This window comes from Hemiscyllium ocellatum, chromosome 36 (genome assembly GCF_020745735.1).
Source record: "Hemiscyllium ocellatum isolate sHemOce1 chromosome 36, sHemOce1.pat.X.cur, whole genome shotgun sequence".
Lineage (NCBI taxonomy): Eukaryota > Metazoa > Chordata > Chondrichthyes > Orectolobiformes > Hemiscylliidae > Hemiscyllium > Hemiscyllium ocellatum.
Window position 1 is genome coordinate 42,241,325 of NC_083436.1, and position 22,633 is coordinate 42,263,957.

General features: G+C 42.5%; 1 protein-coding gene across 1 annotated transcript in view; it reads right to left on the minus strand.

The window, feature by feature from the left end:
• Positions 1-22,633, minus strand: part of stpg2 (sperm-tail PG-rich repeat containing 2) — a 239,847-nt gene that overhangs the window by 56,938 nt on the left and 160,276 nt on the right. The window contains exon 10 of the mRNA XM_060851462.1: positions 725-878. Coding sequence (XP_060707445.1) covers positions 725-878 — 154 coding nt within the window. The remainder of the gene's footprint in view (positions 1-724; positions 879-22,633) is intronic.

The window sequence follows — 22,633 nt, forward strand, 5'->3', positions numbered from 1 at the left end:
CCACTCCAACCCTGCCCCCGCCCACTCCCAACCCTGTCCACACCGTGCCCCCTGTCCGGACCCCACCCCCGCCCAACCCCACACCCCCATCCATCCCCACCCACCGTCCGAACCCCGTCTGCATCCCTGCCCGGGGCAGCCGGACTGTAAACCAACCCTAAGACTGCCGCTGCCTTTGTGGGGTAAGTCTCCAAACAGCGCGCGCGCACACACGCACACGCATACACGCACACGCATACACACACACGCATACACACACACACAATGTTTTAACAAGTTCCCAGAGAAGTGTGGGGGGAGAGAGAGAGAGAGGGCAGGAGATCACTCATTTAGAGACAGTGCCTGGACTGTCCAAGGCTTTTCAGCAGCATTTCAGTGAGCCGAGATCGTTTTTAAACATTTTACCTGGAAACAAAAAATGCGATCAGGGTTGAAACAGTTCTTTTATGTAACATTTTTATCGGGATGTTGAGATCTCCTTCGGATAATACAATATTCAGATAGTCGAGGTTCCTCTGTACTAACTGTATGAAGTGAAAACTTAATAGACTAAGTCAGCACTGTTACTGAAGTGTTACTGGCAAGAGGTAATGGGAAGAGTTAGGAATACTGATCCTCACTTCATCATGATGCTGCATATTAGAGATGGACTGACTGCATTATATGTACAGGTTGAAGTGTAAAATAATGACTCACGCTGTTCAGAACCTGCCCTCAAACATACCAGGTTCATCTGCACTCTGCCGAGCTATCTTAACACTCCGTGGTACAGTAGTCAGGAAAGATTTGCATGCAAATTCACTCGTGGTGTTGTATCCTCTGCCTTGTGTCCTCTCGTAGGACCTGTGCACTTCATAGGAACCTGGTGCCGGGTGATCCTGTAATAGAAACATCAACTTAGCTATGGTTATGAGACAAAAACAAAACTTCGTGGAAGTGACAATGTTCTGAAGTAACATATGAAAGGCAACATTTGGCCCCCCAGCCTGTTGAGAGAAAGTGAGGCCTGCAGATGCTGGTGAGTCAGAGTTGAAAAATGTGGCTCTTGAAAAGCACAGCAGGTCAGGCAGCATCCGAGGAGCAGGAGAGTCAACGTTTCGGGCATAAGCCTTTCATCAGGAAGGCCTGAAACATCAACTCTCAAGCCTGTTCCAAAGTTCATTTAGAACAAGGGTAGCCTGTATCTTAACTCCAGCTAACCACTTTGATTTTACAATTCTTGACAATATCAATACTGGTCTTTTAATTTGATCCCAAACCTCACTCATCGTCCTTCTTTTATTAGTGCACAATATGTGGGCATCACTGGCTAGGCCAACATTTTGCCAATTCCTAGTTGCCAAGACAGGAATCCCATTGCTGTGGGTCTGCAGTCACATGTAGGCAGGCTGCATAACAACAGACAGTTTTCATCCCCTCAGTAAAGAACATTACTGAGCTAGACAGAGTTTTACAACAAAAACAGAAATCAGAGAGAATGTTTCTAGTCCGGTGATTCTTCCTCAGAACATTCTGTGGAAGAGTCACTGGACCCGATACTTTAGCTTTGATTTCTCTTATTAAATGCTGCCAAACCTGCTGAGATTTTCCAGCAATTTCTGATTATGTTCCACATTTCCAGCATCTGTAATTCTTTTGTCTAGATTTTTACAACAATCTGACAGCAGTTACCATTAGACAATTCCAGATATTTTTTAGTGAATTCAAATTTCACTATCTGCTTTGGTGGGATTCGAACCCATGGCCTCAGAACATTAGCCAGGGTCTCTGGAGTATTAGTCCAATCACATTACCACAACACCATAGTCTCCATTTGTTGCCCACTGACTGACACTTTGTTTTAGAATTCAAAAACATAGCTAATTTGATGTAAGAAAATACAATGAATGGTTTGGGTCTGGAAGTATAGTGGAGCAAGAGTCAATTGAAGCATTCAAGAGGGATTTAGATAATTACCTGAAAAGAAACAATGTGCAAGGATATGGGGGATAAGCAGGCCAATGGTACAACAGTGGCTCAGTGGTTAGCACAGCTGCCTCACAGCACCAGGGACCCAGGCTCGATTCCAGCCTCGGGCGCCTGTCTGTGTGGAGTTTGCACATTCTCCTCCATGGGTTTCCTCCGGGTGTTCCAGTGTGTTCCCACAGTCTAAAGATGTGCAAATTATGTGGATTGGCCATGCTAAATTGCCCTTAGTGTCTGGGGATATGCAGGCTAGGCGAGTTAGCCATGGGAAATGTGGGGTGGTAGGCTGGGGGGTCTGGATGGCTGCTGTCTGAAGGATCAGTGTGGACTCGATGGGCTGAATGACCTGTTTCCACAAAGTAGGGATTCTATGAAGTAATAATGCTTGTTGGACAGCAGACACAATGGGCCAAATGGCCTTCTGCTCCACCATAACAATTCTATAATCAGAATCTCCCCATTTAGAGAAGAGGGAAAAAACTGAGGAAAGAAAAGATATAAAGGTAAACAGTGGTATAGGTGAGACCAGAGGGACCATGCTTGTGGATTCGTTTTCAATATAACAAAATCAGCACTGAATAAATTACAAGGCTAGTAAGACATTTTATAGACTGCTTAACAGGCCATATAATGAAATGTGCTTCATAAAAATTTTAATATTCATTTGCATTTATAAGGTTAGATATTTGGAAACCTCTTCCTCTGCATAAAATCCTAGGTGATTTCAGAATTTTACCCAGTACTTAATCAGCTAAACCTGCGACATGTGTTATTTTATTCATTTTACAATTCAGCAGCAAGACAGTTCACTGAATATTTTTGTCCTTCTCATTGAAAATTGAAATTGTAGCATTGCCAGGAATCAGTAATATCTCTTAAGGTCAGGACATAGAAACGCCACGGTATTTCACAAGCCATTTGTCTAAAGGCCATAACTTTTTATTTGTCTGTATCTTGGATTGCGGACAGAAATGGGAAAAGAACTGTTTTGAAAGCCAAGGACTGTTGTAATATAACTGCCCTTTTAAAAGCAAGTTACCTGACACTCATTGCATGTTCTGTTTATACTGCTGCTTCCAGAGAGAGGTTAGTAATGCAGCAGACAGATACATGATAGACTTCCATGAGGCTGCAGCTTTGTCAAGGTATCTGCGAGGGCAGTTGGAACTCACTGCTTCCTCCTGCAACCTCATAATAAACATTGGCTTCCCTGATCCAAGCCCATTGCTTAACTGCTGTGGTGACTGAACATGACTTCTTAATTAGTTGGTAATTGTGGGGCAGGAGTGGGGTGGGGGGGGGGGGGTGTATAGCAGTGATGATGGTGAAAAAGGCAAATGGCATCAGAATGAACCACATTACCATCAACTCTTGTTTGCACAACATCAGATTACATGGGGAAATGAAATAATTTCAACTTATTTCTCCTCCTTAAATACTGGACAAGGTGATGCCTGGGAATGGGTACAGAGTGTGATTCAGCCAACAACAAGGAGCTGATTGGTCTGGGGAATGGTAAACGGCTATTGATGACAAAGACCTTCTGCCTGCCAACATCTATGTGATTGGCTCCCAGGTTGTGCCTGTGAATAATTACTCAGAAGCCATTGGACCTCTGAAAAGGAAGGAGTTACAGTTTAAAAAGTACCTCAAATGTGAAAAGAGCCAGTTTATTTCTCTCATTGGTTACTGCAAGCTTTGGCCATTTAACCTATATAAGTCAGAGACTTTTGTAAATGTGAACTAGTCACCCTTTGCCTCTTGCAAACTAGTGAAAATACCTGGAGAAGGAGGATTGAGGAACAGCAGGAGTCAAGGACAGGGACCATTGAACTGCTTCCCAATCTTTCCCTCCACCCATAACACCAATTTTTTTTTTGTCTGTGAGTGTAGGGGGAGTTTTATCAGGGTGATTTAGAGTTTTGATTTGAATACTGACATATTGAAGTTCATTACTTTTTACTTGTAGTTAGAATTTGTTTATTTCAAGGTAGAAGCCATGATCATGCTGAGTGCTGGAGCAGGCTTGATGGGACAAACGGCCTACTCTTGCTTCCTTTTACATGTTTCTATGTTTCTCCATCCCCCACTCTAGTAAGAAGGAGAAATTAGTTTAAAATATTTCATTTCCCCATGTAATCTGATGTCGTGTAAACAAGAATTGATGATAATATGGTTCATTCTGATGCCATTTGCCTTTTTCACCATCATCACTGCTACATCCCCCCCTCCCCCCCACCCCCCCACTCCTGCCCCACAATTACCAACTAATTAAGAAGTCATGTTCAGTCACCACAGCAGTTAAGCAATGGGCTTGGATCAGGGAAGCCAATGTTTATTATGAGGTTGCAGGAGGAAGCAGTGAGTTCCAACTGCCCTTGCAGTACCTTGACAAAGCTGCAGCCTCATGGAAATCCATCATGGAGCCCGTTAGACATGGCTCAGCTAATCTGACATGGCCAACATCAGTGGCTGTGTTAGATTAAGGTCAGCCCTGAAACCTCTACAGGAGGCAAGAATAAGGTTCACAAACCATAGTAATAATTGGCTCCTAATGCTGGCGGATTACCATTGGACTCTTCACCTGAGCCCTCGTTGTGTTAATGCTAATCCATCCATTTGGAGCAGTTAGCAGTCTGCTGCATTATTAGGAAGATAATAAAATGCTGGCAAAGCACTCAACCCCATGAAGATTGATAGAAATGTAGAAATGAGGTTATTTGGAGTCGGCCATTTGGCTCCTTGAGCTTTCTCCACCATTCAATAAGGTCATATCTCAATGCCATAGTCCCACTTTCTCCCCATATCCCCTGATGCCTTTAATATGTAAAAACGTATCTATCTCTTTCTCGAGTCATAGAGATGTACAGCACCCTTTGGTCCAACTCATCCATGCTGACCAGATATCCTAAATTAATCGAGTCCCACTTACCAGGACTTGGCCAATATTTGGCCATACACCCATCGAAATGCCTTTTAAATGTTGTAATTGTACCAGCCTCCAACACTTCCTCTGGCAGTTCATTACATATGCGTATCACCCTCTGCGTGAAAAAGTTGATCCTTAGATCCCTTTTAAATCTCCCCCCTCTCACCTTAAACTTATGCCCTTTAGCTTCCCTGTGGAAAAGACTTTGCCTATTTATCCTATCCATGCCCCTCATAATTTTATAAATCCCTATACGGTCACTCCTCAGCCTCCGATGCTCCAGGGAAAACAGCCCTAGTCTATTCGGCCTCTCCCTATAGCTCAATCCCTCCACTCCTGGAAATATCCTTGTAAATCTTTCTTGAATTCTTTCAGAAACTTGGCCTCCACAGCCTTCTACGGTAAATAATTCCACAAGTTGACCAGCCTCTGAGTGAAGAATGTTTTCTGATCTAGTCCAAATGGCCTACTCTGTATCCTGAGACTGTGTCCCCTGGTTCCAGACTCCCCATTCCAGGGAAACGTCCTCCCTGCATCCCGTTTATCCAGCTTTGTTAGAATTTGATACCTTGCAATCAGGTTCTCTCTCATCCTTCTAAACTCTACTGAACATGAGCCCTGAGGTAGGCTGAGTGCCTCCACTCCAAAATTGAGAAGATTGAGAGGTGATCACATTAAACTGTACAAAATTCAGAAGGGGCTGGCAGGGGGCTGTAGCTGGAAACCAAGAAATGTCACCAGTAGTGTCTCAGGAAGGAGTGCCAGCCATTTAACTCTGAAATGAGGAGCGATCTCTTCACAGTCCTCCCAGAAGATGTCACACAATGTGGCATGCACAGCATGAACAGTGGCTGATATGGAGAGACTTCAAAAGGAAATTCCAGAGATAGGACCCAGGCAGCTGAAGGCCACCTACAGTCTAGCGATTGAAAGTGGGAGTGCACAAGAATTGGTGGAGCACAGAGTTCACCAAAGGTTAAAATGAGCTTTCTGATGTCTAAATGGATGAATGAGACTCCAGAGATAGGTAGAGGAGGAGCCAGGGAAGGATTAGAGAAGAACAATGGAATTTCGGAATTGAGGCACTGCTGGGCCAGGGGCGAGGATGGAGTTGGAGGTGGAAGTTGGAATGGAAGTTGGTGTCAGGTGGAATTTCAATGGCAGAGGTTTAATCGTTTAACCAGGCATTGAGTTCAGTTATGGAGTGTGGAAGATAAGAGGCTGGTTAGGGGAACAATACAGTTGGAAAATTCTTATCAAAGGAACACGAGTCACTTTATCTCGTGTGTTTAAATTGAATGGGTAGGACATTGTGTTTTTTTAACACAAACCAGTGTAACAGAATGGGTCTGTGAATAACATATTCAGGAAGATAGTCACAGCACAGTGTTCAATTATGCTTTCAAGCTGAATGAGGATTAACAAGGCAGTTGTAAACCATATGCAACAGTCGAGGGGCAGAATACCCACAGGGAACACTGAAGTGCCTCCCTTGTAAACGCTATTATCTTCACACACAAAGGAGCTGCTCAGTAAAAAGCCTCAATAGGATTGTCCTGTCCTAATGCTCACGTCCCCAGTGTGTGCAGCGATACAGATGTCCTTCCGCCTGCCTCTATTCAATTCCAGCTTGTCAACAGCTCTTGGAAAATGTATCCCATAGAATGAGCTGCCATAAGCTCTGCTGCTGTGCACACACTTCATTAAAGCTCCTCATTTCGAGTTAACAGCGACACGATCTGAAAGGGAAGGCACTTAAATCGTCACAACACAGACAAGTTGAAGAGGAAGCAGGAGCTAGACATGAAGCCATAAAGTAACAATAGCTTAGACATTGTGAATAGATTAGGCTTTGCTATCAGATGGTTGAGCACTAAATCGCACTCATTTGTCAGACACTTTTGTTCCTCAAAATAAGCTAATTCCACTCCTGAATTGTTCCTTTTTATTTTAAATGTTGCCTGCGCGGGAATTGTCACACTCCAGAGTAATTTGTTCCTCTTTTCATTGAGGGGTCTCTAAGAGATACAATAAGGTGTGATATAAATGTAAATCTTGTTGTCTTTAACTTTACTTCAAATATATTTTATCTAACTTCTGAAATACAATAGAATTGTATGATCACACTGTATAAAAGGAGGCCTTTTGGCCCATCATGCTGGTGCAGACTCTTTCAAAATGCTATGCAATTAATCACCCTCTCGCTGCCCTTTTCCCATGGCTCTGAAAGATCTGCTGCTTCCAATCCTGTGCAATTCCATTTTGAAACTTACTACTGAATCTGTTTCCATCTATCATACTTTTCAGGCAGTCCGTTTCAGATCACAGATCACTTTGCAGCTTAAAACTCTATTTAGCTGAGATGGAATATTTGCCTTCAGTAGATGTTCTGCATTTCTTCACAAACTCCTAAATTTCGGGCATGTTTTCCAGACATATTTTTGTATTATTAATTTTATGAGTTAACATGCATTGCAGTTCCAGCCTCTGATTATGAGCTCAGGTCCAGGAATAAATTTGAACTCACACCTTCTGCTATGAGACATGAAAAGAGTCAAACTGACATACAGATGAATGCAGTTAAGTCTGATCACAACTCACAAACATATCAAGAGTCAAGCCCTTTGTTCCAACTTCTTCAAACCACCCCAAAAGACTGGGCAATTCATTGGAGTTCAACAAGCAGTTTAGATACTGCAATGAACATATAGCCATCTTCGTATGGGCAGGACTGACAGCTCCTTGTTCCAGAGTTTAGATAATACGGGTGTGATAGAGAGGGATGCAAACAGGGTGGAGGAGTTGACTTACTGATTAAGGGGTAAAAAGTGAGGTCTGCAGATGCTGGAGATCAGAGCTGAAAATGTGTTGCTGGTTACAGCACAGCAGGTTAGCGAGCAAGGCAAGATGAGTAGAACGTAGGAATAAGAAAGGTGCAATTCCTATGATGGAGTTATATTATATGCCTCCAAAGAGCCAGCATGTATTAGAGGCACAGATTATGTAAACGGATCATGAAATGATGTAAAAACAACACAGTTGTGGTAGTCGGTGATTTTAATTTCCCTAATACTCACTGGGACTACCTTAATGCCAGGGCTTAGAAGAGGCAGAATTTGTCAGGTGCATTCAGAAGGGTTTCATGAAACAAAATGGAAGTATTCTGACAAGGGAGGGGGTGCCTTTAGACCTTGTATTGGGTAATGAGCCTGGCCAGATGATCAGATTTCAGTAGGGGAGAATTTTGGGAACACTGACTGTAATTTCATAAGTTTTAAGATAGTTACAGAAAAGGATATGGTCTTCAGCGAAAGTGTTAAACTGGGGGAAGACTAATTACAATATTAGAGAACTTGGAAAATTGGATTGGGGCAGCTGTTTGAAGCTATTTCCCAAAACTGACATGTCTGTTAAAGGCAAGTTGACCAGAGTTCATAACTAGCATGTAACTGTAAGGATAAAAGATCAGGATGGTAAGATTCAGGAACCCTGGATGATGAGAGATGTTGGAATTATAATTAAAAAGGAAAATGAATAATATGTAAAGTTTAGGAAACTGAAATCAGAAGAGTATAAAGGAAGCAGAAAAGAACTTAAGAAAGATATTCAGAGGGCTAGAAGGGGCCATGAAATATCCTTGGCAAAAAGCATTAAGGAGAATCCCAAGGCATTTTATATATATATTAGGGACAAGTGGTAGCGAGGGAAAGAGTAGATCCACTCAAGCATGAAAGAGGGAATTTATACATGGAGCCAGAGGAAGTGGGTGATGTCCTTAATGAGTACTTTGTGTGAATATTTACCAAGGACAAAGACATGAATGAAGGTAAGTTTAGAGAGGAGTTTGTTGATACTGTAAGGTATGCCGATACCTAGAAGAAGGAGATGTTGGGTGTTTTGAAAAACAGTAAGGTAGGTAAGTGCGCAGGGTCTGCTGGAATCGATCCCAGGATACCGAAGGAGACAAGGGAGGAGATTGCTGAGGGCTTGACAGAAACCTTTGTGACCTCGTTAGCCACAGGTGAGGTCCCACGAGACTGGGGAAGAGACTCAATGTTGTTCCTTTGTTCAAGAAGGGCGACAGGGATAATTCAGGAAATAATAGACTGGACAGACTTACAGTTTGGGAATTTTAATTCACGGAGATTATTGAAGAAGATTTTTAGGAAGAGACTTTACCTGCATTTGGAGAAGCATGGACTGTTTAGGGATAATCAACCTAGCTTTATGTGTGGGAGGTCTTGTCTCACAAACTTGATTGAGTTTTTGTGGAAGTGATGAAGACGATTGATGAAAATAAGGCAGTGAATGTTATTTACGAGGGGTTTACCAAAGCATTTGACAAGGTCCCTCTTGGTAGGCTAGTCCAGATCAAATCACACGGAATCCATAGAGGGTTAGCAAGTTGAATACAAAATTGGCTTGGCCATTGAAGACAGGGGTGGTTACTGATGGGTGTTTTTCTGACTGGAGATCCATTACCATTGGTGTTCCACAAGGATTAGTGCTGGCACCTCTATGCTTTGCAATTAGCACAAATGATATGGATGAAAATATCAGTGGTCTGAATAGTAAGTCTGTAGATTACACAAACATTGGTGGAGTTGTGGCTAGTGAAGACGGCTATCAGAGGATATTGCAGGATGCAGATCAGGTGGAAAGCTGGATTGTTTTTTGCCGGAGCATCAGAAGCTGAGGGGCGTCCTGATAGACGTCTGTAAGATTATGAGAGGCATGGATAGGGTGGATACTCAGAATCTTTCCTCCAGGGTAAAATGCAAATAGGTTCGAATAGAATTATGTTCAACAGAGGCACGCTGGGCTGAAGGGTCTGTTCCTGTGCTGTATTGTTCGATGCTCTATGTTTTATACGTATGTGTTGTCATGTCCAATAAAGGAATGTCCTAATGTGAACTTCGAACTAATTTTATATTTTTAAATGGACACAAATGGATGGAAACAATGGTCACCCAAGGGCCATCTGACTCATTTCGTAGATTTAAACCATGTTATAGGGAAGGAACAGAACAAGCATTCCAGTCTTATGTAAATATTGATGTCTTTCCTTGAAACTAAGGCTATTATCAAATTGTATGGCTCAACAAAGGCACTAGCTGCCTCAATCCCCTCAAGGTGGTAAAATCACAACACAGGATTTTGGAATAAACAAAACCACAATCCATTTGGAAAAGACTGTGTACTTGGTACCAACAGTCAGAAAATCAGACCACAAATCAGCTACAAGTCACCAGGGAGCCAAGATCATTATCAACAGTACCTTGCAATGCCAACAAATAGAAGGGCCCCCCCCCCAAAACATCTTCTAACTTCAGGTTCAACTGAGAACAAAGCTCCTAGAATTTCAATTGCAAGAGGCTTCATGGTATGCAGAGAAACCCCTCGCATGACAATATTCTCACTTAAAACTTAAAGTGTCAAACCGTCTAAGAAACTGCAGGCCTGTCACAAGGGAAACCGAAGTTGTAAATCAAAATCTTAGTTATATAAAAGCAAACTACTGTGAATGCAGGGAATTTGAAACAAACACAGGCAACTAAGGTATTGGTAAAAGTGTATTAATCTGTTTATAAATATGTGTGTGTGTGTGTGTCTGTATGTGAGTGTGTGTGAGTGTGTGTATGTGAGTGTGTGTGTGTGTGTGAGTGCGTGTGTGTGTGTGAGTGTGTATGAGAGAGAGAGAGAGAGAAATGTGTACTTGGAGTATTGTATTTAATTGGAAGTTACTTGAGAGAATAAATAACTGGAGTAGGTTTGCTCGCTGAGTTGGAAGGTTTATTTCCAGACTTTTCTTCACCCAGTAGGGTAAGTCCTGCTTTCTATTTATATGTTTGGGGTTTTTTTTAGAACCCAAAGAAATCCAAACATATCAATAGAAAGCAGGAATTTTCAGCAGTGCTTCGCCTGAGGCCCACTGATGCTGTTACCTAGTAGGGTGACGAAACGTCTGGAAATGAACCTTCCAGCTCAGCGAGCAAACCTATATCCAGAACCTCAACCTGAGCTACAAATCTTCTCAAAACTCACTAAGAATAAATAACATTATTTATTTTTCAGCTCACAACATCTTGCAACTGGTTGTTTATTTGAGTCCCACACCAAAGCACACACCTTCTAGCACAAAAAGTACTGATTATGGGTTTTAATAACTTTAAATATTCACTGAAGAATTTGCATTTAGATTAGTTGACATTTGATAAGATGAAACAAATATCTAAAGTACAAAATATGCATCTGTATTTAACTGACAGAAATATATGTGAAGAACAAATGACAGTTTGTGCGGATCAGAAGTGATCAGAAGTTAATTTAAAATGTTACAAAGAGAGACAGAGTCAACTGTGGTGGAATGTCAGATCAGCCATGATCCTATTGAATAGTAAAGCCGTTTAGAGGGGTTGAGTGGTCTACTCCTATTCCCATATCTTACAGTTTTATGTTGCTGAGTATGCCACCTGTTGAACTTCAGAGACACCTGAAAGAAAAGAATTATCCTCTTTCAATCCCATAAGAACTGGCCAGACGCACATTTGATGCAAATAATCCTCACTGTTATATGAAGAAATTAATCTTGTGTATTCATCACTGCAAAGCTCCATCACCTAGTTCCATGCCTACTACTTACTAATGGGAGGTATGGTCAGCACCCTCTCACCTCAATGCTTGTATTAAAGCAACACAACTATTGAACCAAGCTGAATAATATCATTATCTGCTTGCACTCATTTTTCCTACATTGATGCGGGGTTTAACAATTCACTTCGGAGTGTTAAGAACTTGTTATTGTGACATTAAGGTTGGGTAAAGTCTGCGACAACATGCTTCCAGAATGTGTCATATTTGATGGACAAACGCTATTTTCCTTGCTGCAGCAGTTTGTCCATTCAGGGATGAGCCTGACTAAGTAACGTTAGCCCAACTCAACACCCCTGGCCACGGACTGGCGATGAGTCAGATCCAGTGACACCTGTCACCACCACACACTCACCACCCATCCCCCAGCCCAACAATCCAACAATAACCACTGCATTCAAACAGCACATTTAGCATTGAAGGTTTCAAGGAGTGTCTAAGAGGGGAAGAAATCAGAGAGCTCTCTGGGAGGAAATTCCTGAGCGTCAGTTTCTGAGCAGCGATTAAATCTGGGGATGTGCAACAGCCGACTCTTGGCAGAACATAGAGATTCCAGAGAGCTGTGGGGGTGGGGGGGTGGAGAGATGCGACTATGAAGGGAAATAGGAATAAGAATCTTGAAATCAAATTCAAAGGAGGTATTTGAAGAGAAGCCGAAAAGCCAGTATGTAGAAACATAGAAAATAGAAGCAGGGGTAGACCACCTGGCTTGTAGTGCCTGCTCCACCATTTCATATGGCCATAACTGATTATCCAAATCAATACCCTGTTTTTGCTTCCTTCCCTGTACTCTTTGATCCCTTTAGATCTCAGAACAATATCTAACTTTTTGAAGTTAAAAATCAAACAACACCAGGTTATAGTCCAACAGGTTTATTTGGAGGCACTAGCTTTCAAAGCGCCGCTCCTTCAACCCAGTGAAGGAGCTACCTGATGAAGGAGCAGCGGTCCGAACGCTAGTGCTTCCAATTAAACATGTTGGACTGATTTTGGTGTTGCCTGATTTTTAACTTTGTCCATCCCAGTCCAACACTGGCTCCTCCACATCATAACTTCTTGAAAACATTCAATGTTTTTACCTCAATCATTTTCCTGTAGCAGAGAATTCTGCAGGCATGTATACCTGCACAAACAACAGCACATTTCACTTCAGTTTGATTGTTATTTGTAAAATCTAACCTTTAATGACATTACCCAGCCACAGAAAATACTGGACCTCTCTATATGACTTTCCACACACAGTCTTATCAGAGTTGAAACAATAACTCAGTTTCTCTCTCCACAGATGGTGCCAGATCTGCTGAAATTTTCCAGCATTTACAACAGTTTATTTCATCCTTTCCTAATCAGTACCAAATTTGGTTTGCTAACTTTCCCATGAAAGACCTTGCAATATGTTACCAATTAAAGGTGGTCGGTAAATACGAGGTTTATTTTGTTGAATGGTCAGTTTTATACTGTCAGAGAGATAGATAGAGAGAGAGAGAGAGAAAGAGAGAACGTTCAACAACTTCCGACATAACAACACAGTGGGAGCTCCTTCACCAGATTGATTGCAACAGCTCAAGAGAGTGCTCTCCATCACCTTCCCAAGGGCAGTTAGGGAGGGCAATAAATCATTGTCTTGCCAGAAATGCTCATATCCCAGGAAGAAATGAAAAGGTGAATTTCAAGAGAATCCAAAGTACAAGCATAACTGTTTGGAATATACAGAACTTTACAACACAGGCCTTCTTCCGAAAACATCAATGGTTATCTCCAACACAAGCCACCATCCACCATACTTCTTCTTGTGCCATCAATATAAGCCCTGTGGCCTCACCAATGCCCTGTATAATTGCCGCAAAACACCCTTGCTTCAGTCCTCGAGTCCTCTCACTACGAAGACCAATATTTTGCTCTGTTATGAGTTTACCCACCTTGCACTGAAATACATGTATTCTATTCACTCAACTTCTCCCTGAGGGAGCACATTCAACATTCGCAGCACTCTCTGGGTCAAAACGTTTCTGTAATTGTCTATTGGATTTAGTTTATATTCATGACCTGCAATTTTGCCACTCACTCACAAATCTTTCCATCGAGCACTTAATATCGTTTTGATACTTCTGAAAGCTGTCACCACGTCACATTTCCAGTTTTCACCTTTCTAAGGCAAACTGCTGAGCAAATTGCCCTCTCTTGATTCTGGCATTTTAGGTTTTTCCCTAATTAGCATTTTCAGAGATGCTATGACACACCAGCAGGCTCAGAGGTAGGGACACTGCCACTGCACGACAAGAGCCCTTGCTCCCACTTCTGGTGTAATCCTCGACTCACCATCTTCAGCTGCTTCATCATCAAGGTCAGACGTGGGGATGTTCACCGATGACTGCACAATGTTCAGCACCATTTGTGACTCCCCAGATTCTGAAGCAGCCCCCCCCACCCCCACCCCTTTTCCAGATGCAGTGAGACTTAATTAACATTCAGGGTTGGGCTGCTTTGTGACAAGTAACATTTGTGTTGTAAGTTCCCAGCAATGCAGCATTGGCTATCTTAAACAAGACAGAATCCCATCATTTTCCCATGCCAGTTAATGATGGTCAATCCCCAACTGCTGGGGTTACCTTGACCAGGAACCTAGCTAAACCAGCCATATAAATGTAGTAGTTTTACAACAAAATCAAAGACTGGGAATTCTGTTGCAACTCACCTTTGACTCACCAAAACCACCTACAAGCCTCCAGTCAGGTTTATGACATCTAATAAACCTTAAGAAGCCCAGAACAAAGCATCCCCCTTGATTGGCACCATGACAACATATTTGCTTTTTAAAATATTCATTTGGGGGTTTGAGTGTCACTGGCTGAGTAACTGTGTATAGCCTTTGCCTAATTGTTCTTGTGGAAAAGGTGGTGAGTAACCTTCTTGAACCGTTGTTGTCCATCCGGGTGTAGAGACACCTGCAGTGTAATTAGGCAAGGAGCTCCAGCAGAGCTCGGAGGTGGTGGTGTCCCCATGGATCTGCTGCCCTTGTTCTTTGTGACAGCAGTGGTCCTGGGTTTGAAAAGTGCTGTCCCAGGACATTCTGAAACATTCCATCTAGAACTAGCACATTGTGTACATCTACAAGATATAATGCAGTAACGCACTAAGTCTCCTCTGGCAACATCTTCTGAAAAAACAGGTCAATGAGATAGCAAGGGCACAAAAACACCACCAGCTATAGGATCTCTGCTGAAACATAGCAGTAGTCCCTTCATTGTCCCTGGAACACGCTCCCTGTCAGCACCCAAGGTCTACCTCCTCCAAATGGGCTACAAAAACCAGTTGGTCACATCTCATGAGTGAACAGACAAAAGGACAGTGGAAGGTTAGTGAACATCCCTGGGTGTGCAAAATGAATAAATACAAGCCACCTGATGAGTGGAGACTCGAAGTCTAAACCATCCATCTGAAAATGCACACCAGTAATACAAGTGATACCGGCAGAAGATTAATTTCTCAGCTTTTGATGAATGGAAGAGTAGTGTTGGGACATAATGGTTGCAAGCTCATAGATTTTCACAGCGTGATACAGATAAAGTCATTACCATTAGCTTAGGGAACTTGAGAACATCTCATTACCCACACTCACTTGGAATAAAGAATAAGGCTTGCACTTACTAAACTATTTATTATAGTTCTGAATTTTCAAGATACAATGCAGCAATTAGAAACTCTATGAGATCTCAACAGAGGAAGCAGGACTACCCCTGAAGGCCTTCGTCAGACTTTGTTTTCCTTTCCACAGAAAAGGCTTCCAACAGTAAATACTGGATTATTAGCCACTTTGTAATCTCTCTCACCATGGGACATGAAGAGATTGAACAGAACGCAATACCAACAGCAGCTATGTCATGCTGATTTTCATTAAATCTGCTGTAAGGAAGCCCAGTATGGAATTATTAAGCGGCTATCATATAAGCATGACAAGAAAGGTTCATCTATTTATAGTCGATGTGAGTTTATTCATAGTTACCTTATCCATATCTGTGCAGAACTGCAGATGAGCAGTCTTGAGCATATTTATCTCCTTTTGTTGGTCCACTTTAAGAAGTTAGAACAAAACAAAAACTGAAAGAACTGCAGATGCTGTAAATCAGAAATAAAAACAGAAATTGTTGGAAAAGCTCAGCAGTTCTGGCAGCATCTGTGAAGAAAAATCAGAGTTAACATTTCAGGTCCAGTGACCGTTCCTCAGAACCGTTTCAACCTGAAACGTTAACTCTGAATCCTCTCCACAGATGCTGCCAGACCTGCTGGGCTCTTCCAGCAATTTCTGTTTTTGTTTCAGAAGTTAAGACAAGAAGGGCTTATGCTCGAAACGTCGAATTCTCTATTCCTGAGATGCTGCCTAACCTGCTGTGCTTTGACCAGCAACACATTTGCAGCTGTGATCTCCAGCATCTGCAGACCTCATTTTTTACATCTTGACAAACACACAAACATCTGGAAGAAATCCAAGTGTAATATTAAACTTGTCGAAGTGCACCTTCGCGGACACAAGTCATTTTTAGTTGAATGCAGCTCTTGACATTTAAGTGTAAACAGATATTTAAAGTGTCTCAAAGACTGATGGGCGATAAGCTAAAAAAAGTGAGGACATTAGGAGTAAAAATGGAAGTCATGTGAAACTCTTTCATCCAAAGGAATTTAGGCCAATGTTCCCAATTAATGTCACTGAAGTGAACAGCATTAGTCAGGTCCATTTCTATTGAGACTGCCCCTGGCTAGGAGGCAGTAATTCTCAAAAATAAGCTGATTTGTTGGAAATCAAAGATAAACAAACACATCTAACTTGCCTCTATTTTGATTGGGTGAGGAAAATTAGGCATGTTCCTTTTCAGGTCTGGGCTAAGGCCTTTTGCGACACAGTGGTAACGTCCTTACCTCTGAGGCAGGAGACCTGGGGTTGAGTCCCACTTACTCCACAGATGTGCCTGAACAGGTTGATTGGAAAATATCTACAGATCTGGGCCCCTTCACTCCAGTTCCCAATATCCCACAGAATCCACGCAACTCCTTCAATACCAATGCAGGCCGTGACCACAGCCAAGCTCGAGCTGAGACGTAGCAAGTAACAGTCCAGCCTCACAGCCAGTGGGCAATGGACCATCTCCAATGAAGGAGAAACTGACCCAACTCCAACAGGATGCTAAGACAACACTTTGACCTTGAACACAAAGAGGAATGGAAAAACCACCACCTGCAAGTTTCAATTACACACAGTCCGAACTTGGAAACACATCAGTACAGTTGTTCTGATCACACAAAGATTACTGGGCTATTGGGTGTCAGTGACTGCTATAATAGCACACACCATGGAGGGCACCCAATGGTTCACTGTCCAAACCATTTAGGCTTCAGTCAGAAGTCACATGACACCACATTGTTGTCCAACAGGTTTATAACATTTATTCAGATCGAGGCTCAGAAAGCTTGTCATTTCAAACAAACCTGTTGGACCATAACCTAGTGTTGTGTGACTTCTGACTTTGTCCACCCCAGTCCATCACCGGCACCTTCACATCATCACTTCAGCTTTAACCCATATTCAGAATCTGAGTTGCCCTGGGAACAGGATCAGGGTTGGAAATCACTGGCTCGCAGTGCTGCCCCTGGCCTCTAGTCACAGCACAATGGGGCCCTCTGTTGGAGCCTCAGACCCCTACACTGAGCCCTGTCCCGGGGGCATCCTCTTTGGACGATGAAGTCATCCATTGCCTGGCAAAAGCAAGATCAGAATTTGACGTGAGCACGAAGAAACCAACCCTTCGGTCCAACTTGTCCATGCCGATCAGGTTTCCTACACTGACCTAATCCCATTGGTCTGCATTTAGCCCATATCCCTTGAAACCTTTCCTATTCATGAACCTGTTAAAAATATTTCCCCTCTGATTGGTCTAGTGATATTATTGCTGGACTGTTAATCCAGAGAACCAGATAATATTCTGGGGACCTGGGTTCAAAGCCCACCGCGGTAAATGGTAGAATTTGAATTCAACAACACATAATTCTGGAATTAAGAGCCCAATGATGACCATGAAGCCACTGTCAATTGTTGGAAATGCCCAGCTGGTTCACTAATGTTCTTTAGGGAAGGATCCTGCCGTCCTTACCTGGTCTGGTCTACATGTGACTCCAGACCCACAGCAATGTGGTTGACTCTTAACTATGTCTCTGATCAATCAGGGAAGAGCAATAAATGCTGGCTTGGCTAGTGACACCTTCATCCCATGAATGAATAAAGAAAGAAAATTCATTCTCTAATTATCAGTGGCAGGAGGGTGATTTACCACAGGACAATGGGCTATGAAGAAACAGGACAATATAGATAATTATTGTCTCTGTCAGTTGAATGCAAAGTGATTATGGAGAAGTGATATCCTACTGATCGTAACATCTCACTATATTCTTCCTCACCCCACCCTCTGCTTCTTTACTTCCTCAATTGCCTTAAATACATGCTCTCTTTGAATTAACAAGGAAAATGGCCCACCTCCAATTGCTCGAGTCATCTTCAATATCTCCATGGGAGGTGCAGCCACCTGGATAGGAAATTATAACCAAGGTGCTGCACTCAAAAACATCAGGTAGACATAGAATCACAACTTCCTTTTTATTCATTCATGGGATATTGGCAGCACTGGCTTTGGCCAGCACTTACTGCTGTGGGTCTGGAGTCACATGTAGGTCAGGCATTAGTGAACCTGATGTGTTTTTCCGATAATCTGTGATGGACATCATTAGTCCCTTAATTCAAATTCCACTATCCGCCATAATGGGTGCTCAGGACATTATCTGGGTCTCTGGATTAGCAGCCCAGCAATAATACCGCTAGGCCATTTTAGGCCATAAGACACAGGAGTAGAAATTAGGCCATTCAGCCCATCGAGTCTGCTCTGCCATTCAATCATGGCTGATAAGTTTCTCAATCCCATTCTCCCCCATTTCCCCCAATGAATGCATTCAGATTTGAACGTGTAGAGTGTTGGTCTTGTTAGTGAGTAGTGGCTTAAGAGAAATCACTCAACAGGCAGGTCCATTCCAATCACCAGATGGTTTATTTACACCAGCAGGGAGCAAGTCTCTGGGCAGGAACTTCTCCAAAACAAAGGAAATCAGACACCTCTTTTACTTCAGCCCATCCTGACTGGTTACAAACCAGTCACAATATGAGATCAGCTTATGGACTTTCACAGTGAATCCCAGGATTTCCTTCACAGTGAATCTCAGTCACATCCCTGGCTTGTTTCTTCCCTCAGTCAGTTTTTCAGCTCAGCTGCCTGTGTGCTCGTTGGAAAGAGGAGAGCTGAAAACGTGTTGCTGGAAAAGCGCAGCAGGTCAGGCAGCATCCCAGGAGCAGGAGAGTCAACGTTTCGGGCATGAGCCCATCTTCAGGAATCTTTGCCCGAAACGTCGACTCTCCTGCTCCTTGGATGCTGCCTGACCTGCTGCGCTTTTCCAGCAACACATTTTCAGCTCTGATCTCCAGCATCTGCAGTCCTCACTTTCTCTCGGAAAGCGGAGAGTTACTACATTAACCAAAAGGTCTCCAGCTGCTGTAACTGAATATCCTTAGGGATGCATCAAGTTAATCAAATCCCACAGTTCCTCACATCTGGACAGGACTACTCCATTTTGTAACAGACAACACGACAATGTGGCTCAATGTATCTGCCTCAGCCTTGGCCCAATCCAACCATCTCCCTATTTAAGAAAGGCTGAGCTAGCTGACACGTGCGAATTTATGTTGAAGGGAGGTTCAATCAATGCATTATTGAGGGCATTGGATGATTACTTCAATAGAAATGGTGTTCAGTGATAAGGGGGAAAAGGCAGCAGATTGGCGTGAGGTATTGAAACAGGTACACGCACAATATGCCAAATGGCCTAATTCGGTGTTGCAACGGAATAAAGTGAAATAAGGAATGATAAAAACATGGCAAACCCTGAAAGAGTTTTAAAAAGAGAAATATAAAGGTGAAGAGAAAAAGACATGAAACAAAATGTTTAAGGCAAAGACAGATTTTTCAACAGTGAAGGAGTGAAAGGTTGTGGTGAGAGGGTGGGTAAGTGAAGCTGAGGCCACAAAAAGATCAGCCATGATCTTATTGAATGTTGGAGCAGGCTCAAGGGCCCAGATGGCCTACTCCTGCTCCTAGTTCTTACGTTTTTTTAGGTAGAATTTCAAATACAATTAAAAATCAGGTGTATATTGCACATGTAAAAAATACCAGAGGTGAGTAGACACAGTGATAATTTCTCATCGGCTGGTTGGTGTCAGTAAAGAGTCTGTTTAAACAAAGGTATAAATTGGAAGCAACTTGAAAAAGGTTTTGGATACCTGAAATCCCTGGAATAGGGGAGGGGTGTAGGTTGTCTTGTGAGGAAAGGTTGGACAAATGCAGAGCTTTGAACAATAACAAGTGATTTGATTGAGACAAGAAGATCCTGAGGTGTCTTGACAGTGTGAATGTTGGGTGGGGGAGGGGGTGGATATTTTCTCTGGTGGGAGGATCAAGAACTAGCGGTGAGTGTTTCAAAATAAGCGGTTGCCCCTTCAGACACAGATGAGGCAAAATCTTCTTTCTCAGAGAGTCATAAGTCTCTTACTGAAAGGGTGGAAGAAACAGAGTCCTTAAATATTTGGCAGTTCTGAAGAAGGCTCCTGGACTCAGAATGTTAACCCTGTTTCTCTTTCCACAGATGCCACTAGATCCGCTGAGTTTCTCCAGCACTTTCCGTTTTGGTTTCAGGTTTTGAGCATCCACAGTTCTTTGTTTTATGATATGGATAGATTCTTGTTAAGCAAAGGGGTGACAGGTTCTGGAAGTAGGCAGGAATGTGGAGCTGAGATTACAATTGGATCAGCCATGAACTTATTGAATAGGCTTGCAGGGCCGAATGGACTATTAATTCCTATGTTTGTATTTCTCAGGCAGCGAGGGTGAATATCAAGACCAGCCATCTGAACAAACTGGCTAATAAGAAAACGTTAGAACGGGGCGCGCCTCTCTCCTACTCAGAAGTCCTGCTGTAGGTAGCAGGCTCCTATGTCTGTGTTCCATAGTTAGTTTGTCCTGGAGCAAGTCACAATCCTGATCGATTAGCTCAGTTGGCTGGATGGCTGGTTTTCAATGCAGAGTGAGGCCAATGTCATGGGGTTCATTTCCACTACAGGCTGAGGTTAACATGAAGGACTCCACCGCCCCCTTTGTCTGAGACGCAGTGACCCTCAGATGAAACCACAACCAGTCATCTCCCTCTCTGATGAGAGAGCAGCCCAATTATCTGGTTAGATTATGAAAAATTTACCTTTACTCCAGATGCATTCCGACCAGTGCCCTAAGTGACTGGAGCTATAAAGATTGTCAAATAGAAACCTGGTCAACACAGAGTAGAACCAGTGGAATATTGTGAATGAATTTCAAAATCAAAGCACGACTGGACTAATAACGCTTGGGTACGCGTTAAAACAGAACCTTATTCTGTTTTAATTCAGCTCTGCCTTGAAGTTTTCAGACTGAAAGAATTTTGGAGAGCCTGGTGTGACCAATCACTTTCTGCAACCATGACACAGTCTTCATATTTATCAAAAACCAGTTTAACAGGAAGCACTTAGTATTCTTATATTCTAGAAGCATTAATGTTACGCCACTCATCGGGATAGCCAATTATTCATTTCTCAATTTCTTTCTGTTTAATACACTCAAAAATACATTTATGGATAACTTTATAAATGTCAAGAGTAAAGGCAATTTTAAGCACCGTGTGTGGTTCTTTTGGAAAGGCTACCCCAGTTACATTCCCCGTCCTTATTTAGACACAGGGGTTCTAGACAGGAGAATCTAATTAGGCCACATCATTGAAACATTCAAAACTGTCAAAATAATTGCTCCTTCTGCAACTACCAAATGGACAGAACCAATTGCCTTTTTTTTCTTATTCCTGTACCTTACACAGGAAGAAAACAGTCTTGAGATGAAACAGCTCTTATCTAAGTGTAGGTATGATTGGCAAGCTACACTGTCATTTCAAAAATCAGTATCAACATTCAAGTGAATATTATTCCTTTCCCTGTTCATGGGTAGTTGGAAAAAATAGGTAGGCAAAAGTAGTCATTAAAGGGGCATTTTCATTTTTGGTTTAATTTGTGAGTCATCATATTTTTGTTAAAAGGAAAATGATCTTTAAAGCAAAATACATTGACCGGTTTTATAGTGAAGAAATTGACATGCAGTTTCCCCTGGCAAATGCTCAAGTATCTTTTACAAGTGGGTTTATGGACAGTGTAGATTTCCGACTCCTTGTGTTACATTCTCAAATGCAGAAATTATTGATACATTTCTCCGCCAACCTGAATTATAAAACAGATGAAATAAGAGCACGGGTATTATCCACTCAACACAAGGAGAATGTGCTTCTGCCACAACAGCCAGTGTTAAAGGGAGAAGCTTTAAACATGCAACTGTGTATGCACGGTTTTTTGTTTATGATTAGATTAGATTCCCTACAGTGTGGAAACAAGCCCTTCAGCCCAACAAGTCCACACCAACCCTCCGAAGAGTTACCCACCCAGACCCATTTCCCTTTGACTAATGCACCTAACACTATGGGCAATTTAACATGGCCAATTCACCTGACCTGCACATCTTTGGACTGTGGGAGGAAACCAGAGCACCCAGAGGAAACCCACGCAGACACAGGGAGAATGTGCAAACTCCACACACACAGTCGCCCGAGGCAGGAATTGAACCTGGGAACCTGGTGCTGTGAGGCAGCAGTGCTAACCACTGAGCCACCATGCCAACCTCTTTTCCAAAAGAACAAAAATGTAATCGCACAATATAATCAGACAGATTGTAAGGTCTCCCGTGTGGATAACTGCATTAAATTCTTCTTCAGCCCTAATAACTCGGTTATACAAAGCTGTTAGCAAAAACCACTTATGACAGAACACATGAAGTGTAATAATCCCCTAAAGCTCCATTTAAGGACCCCCAACCTTCCAAAATACAAGGATTTGGTCTTTGTAATAATATTCATTTAGCATTTTTCTAC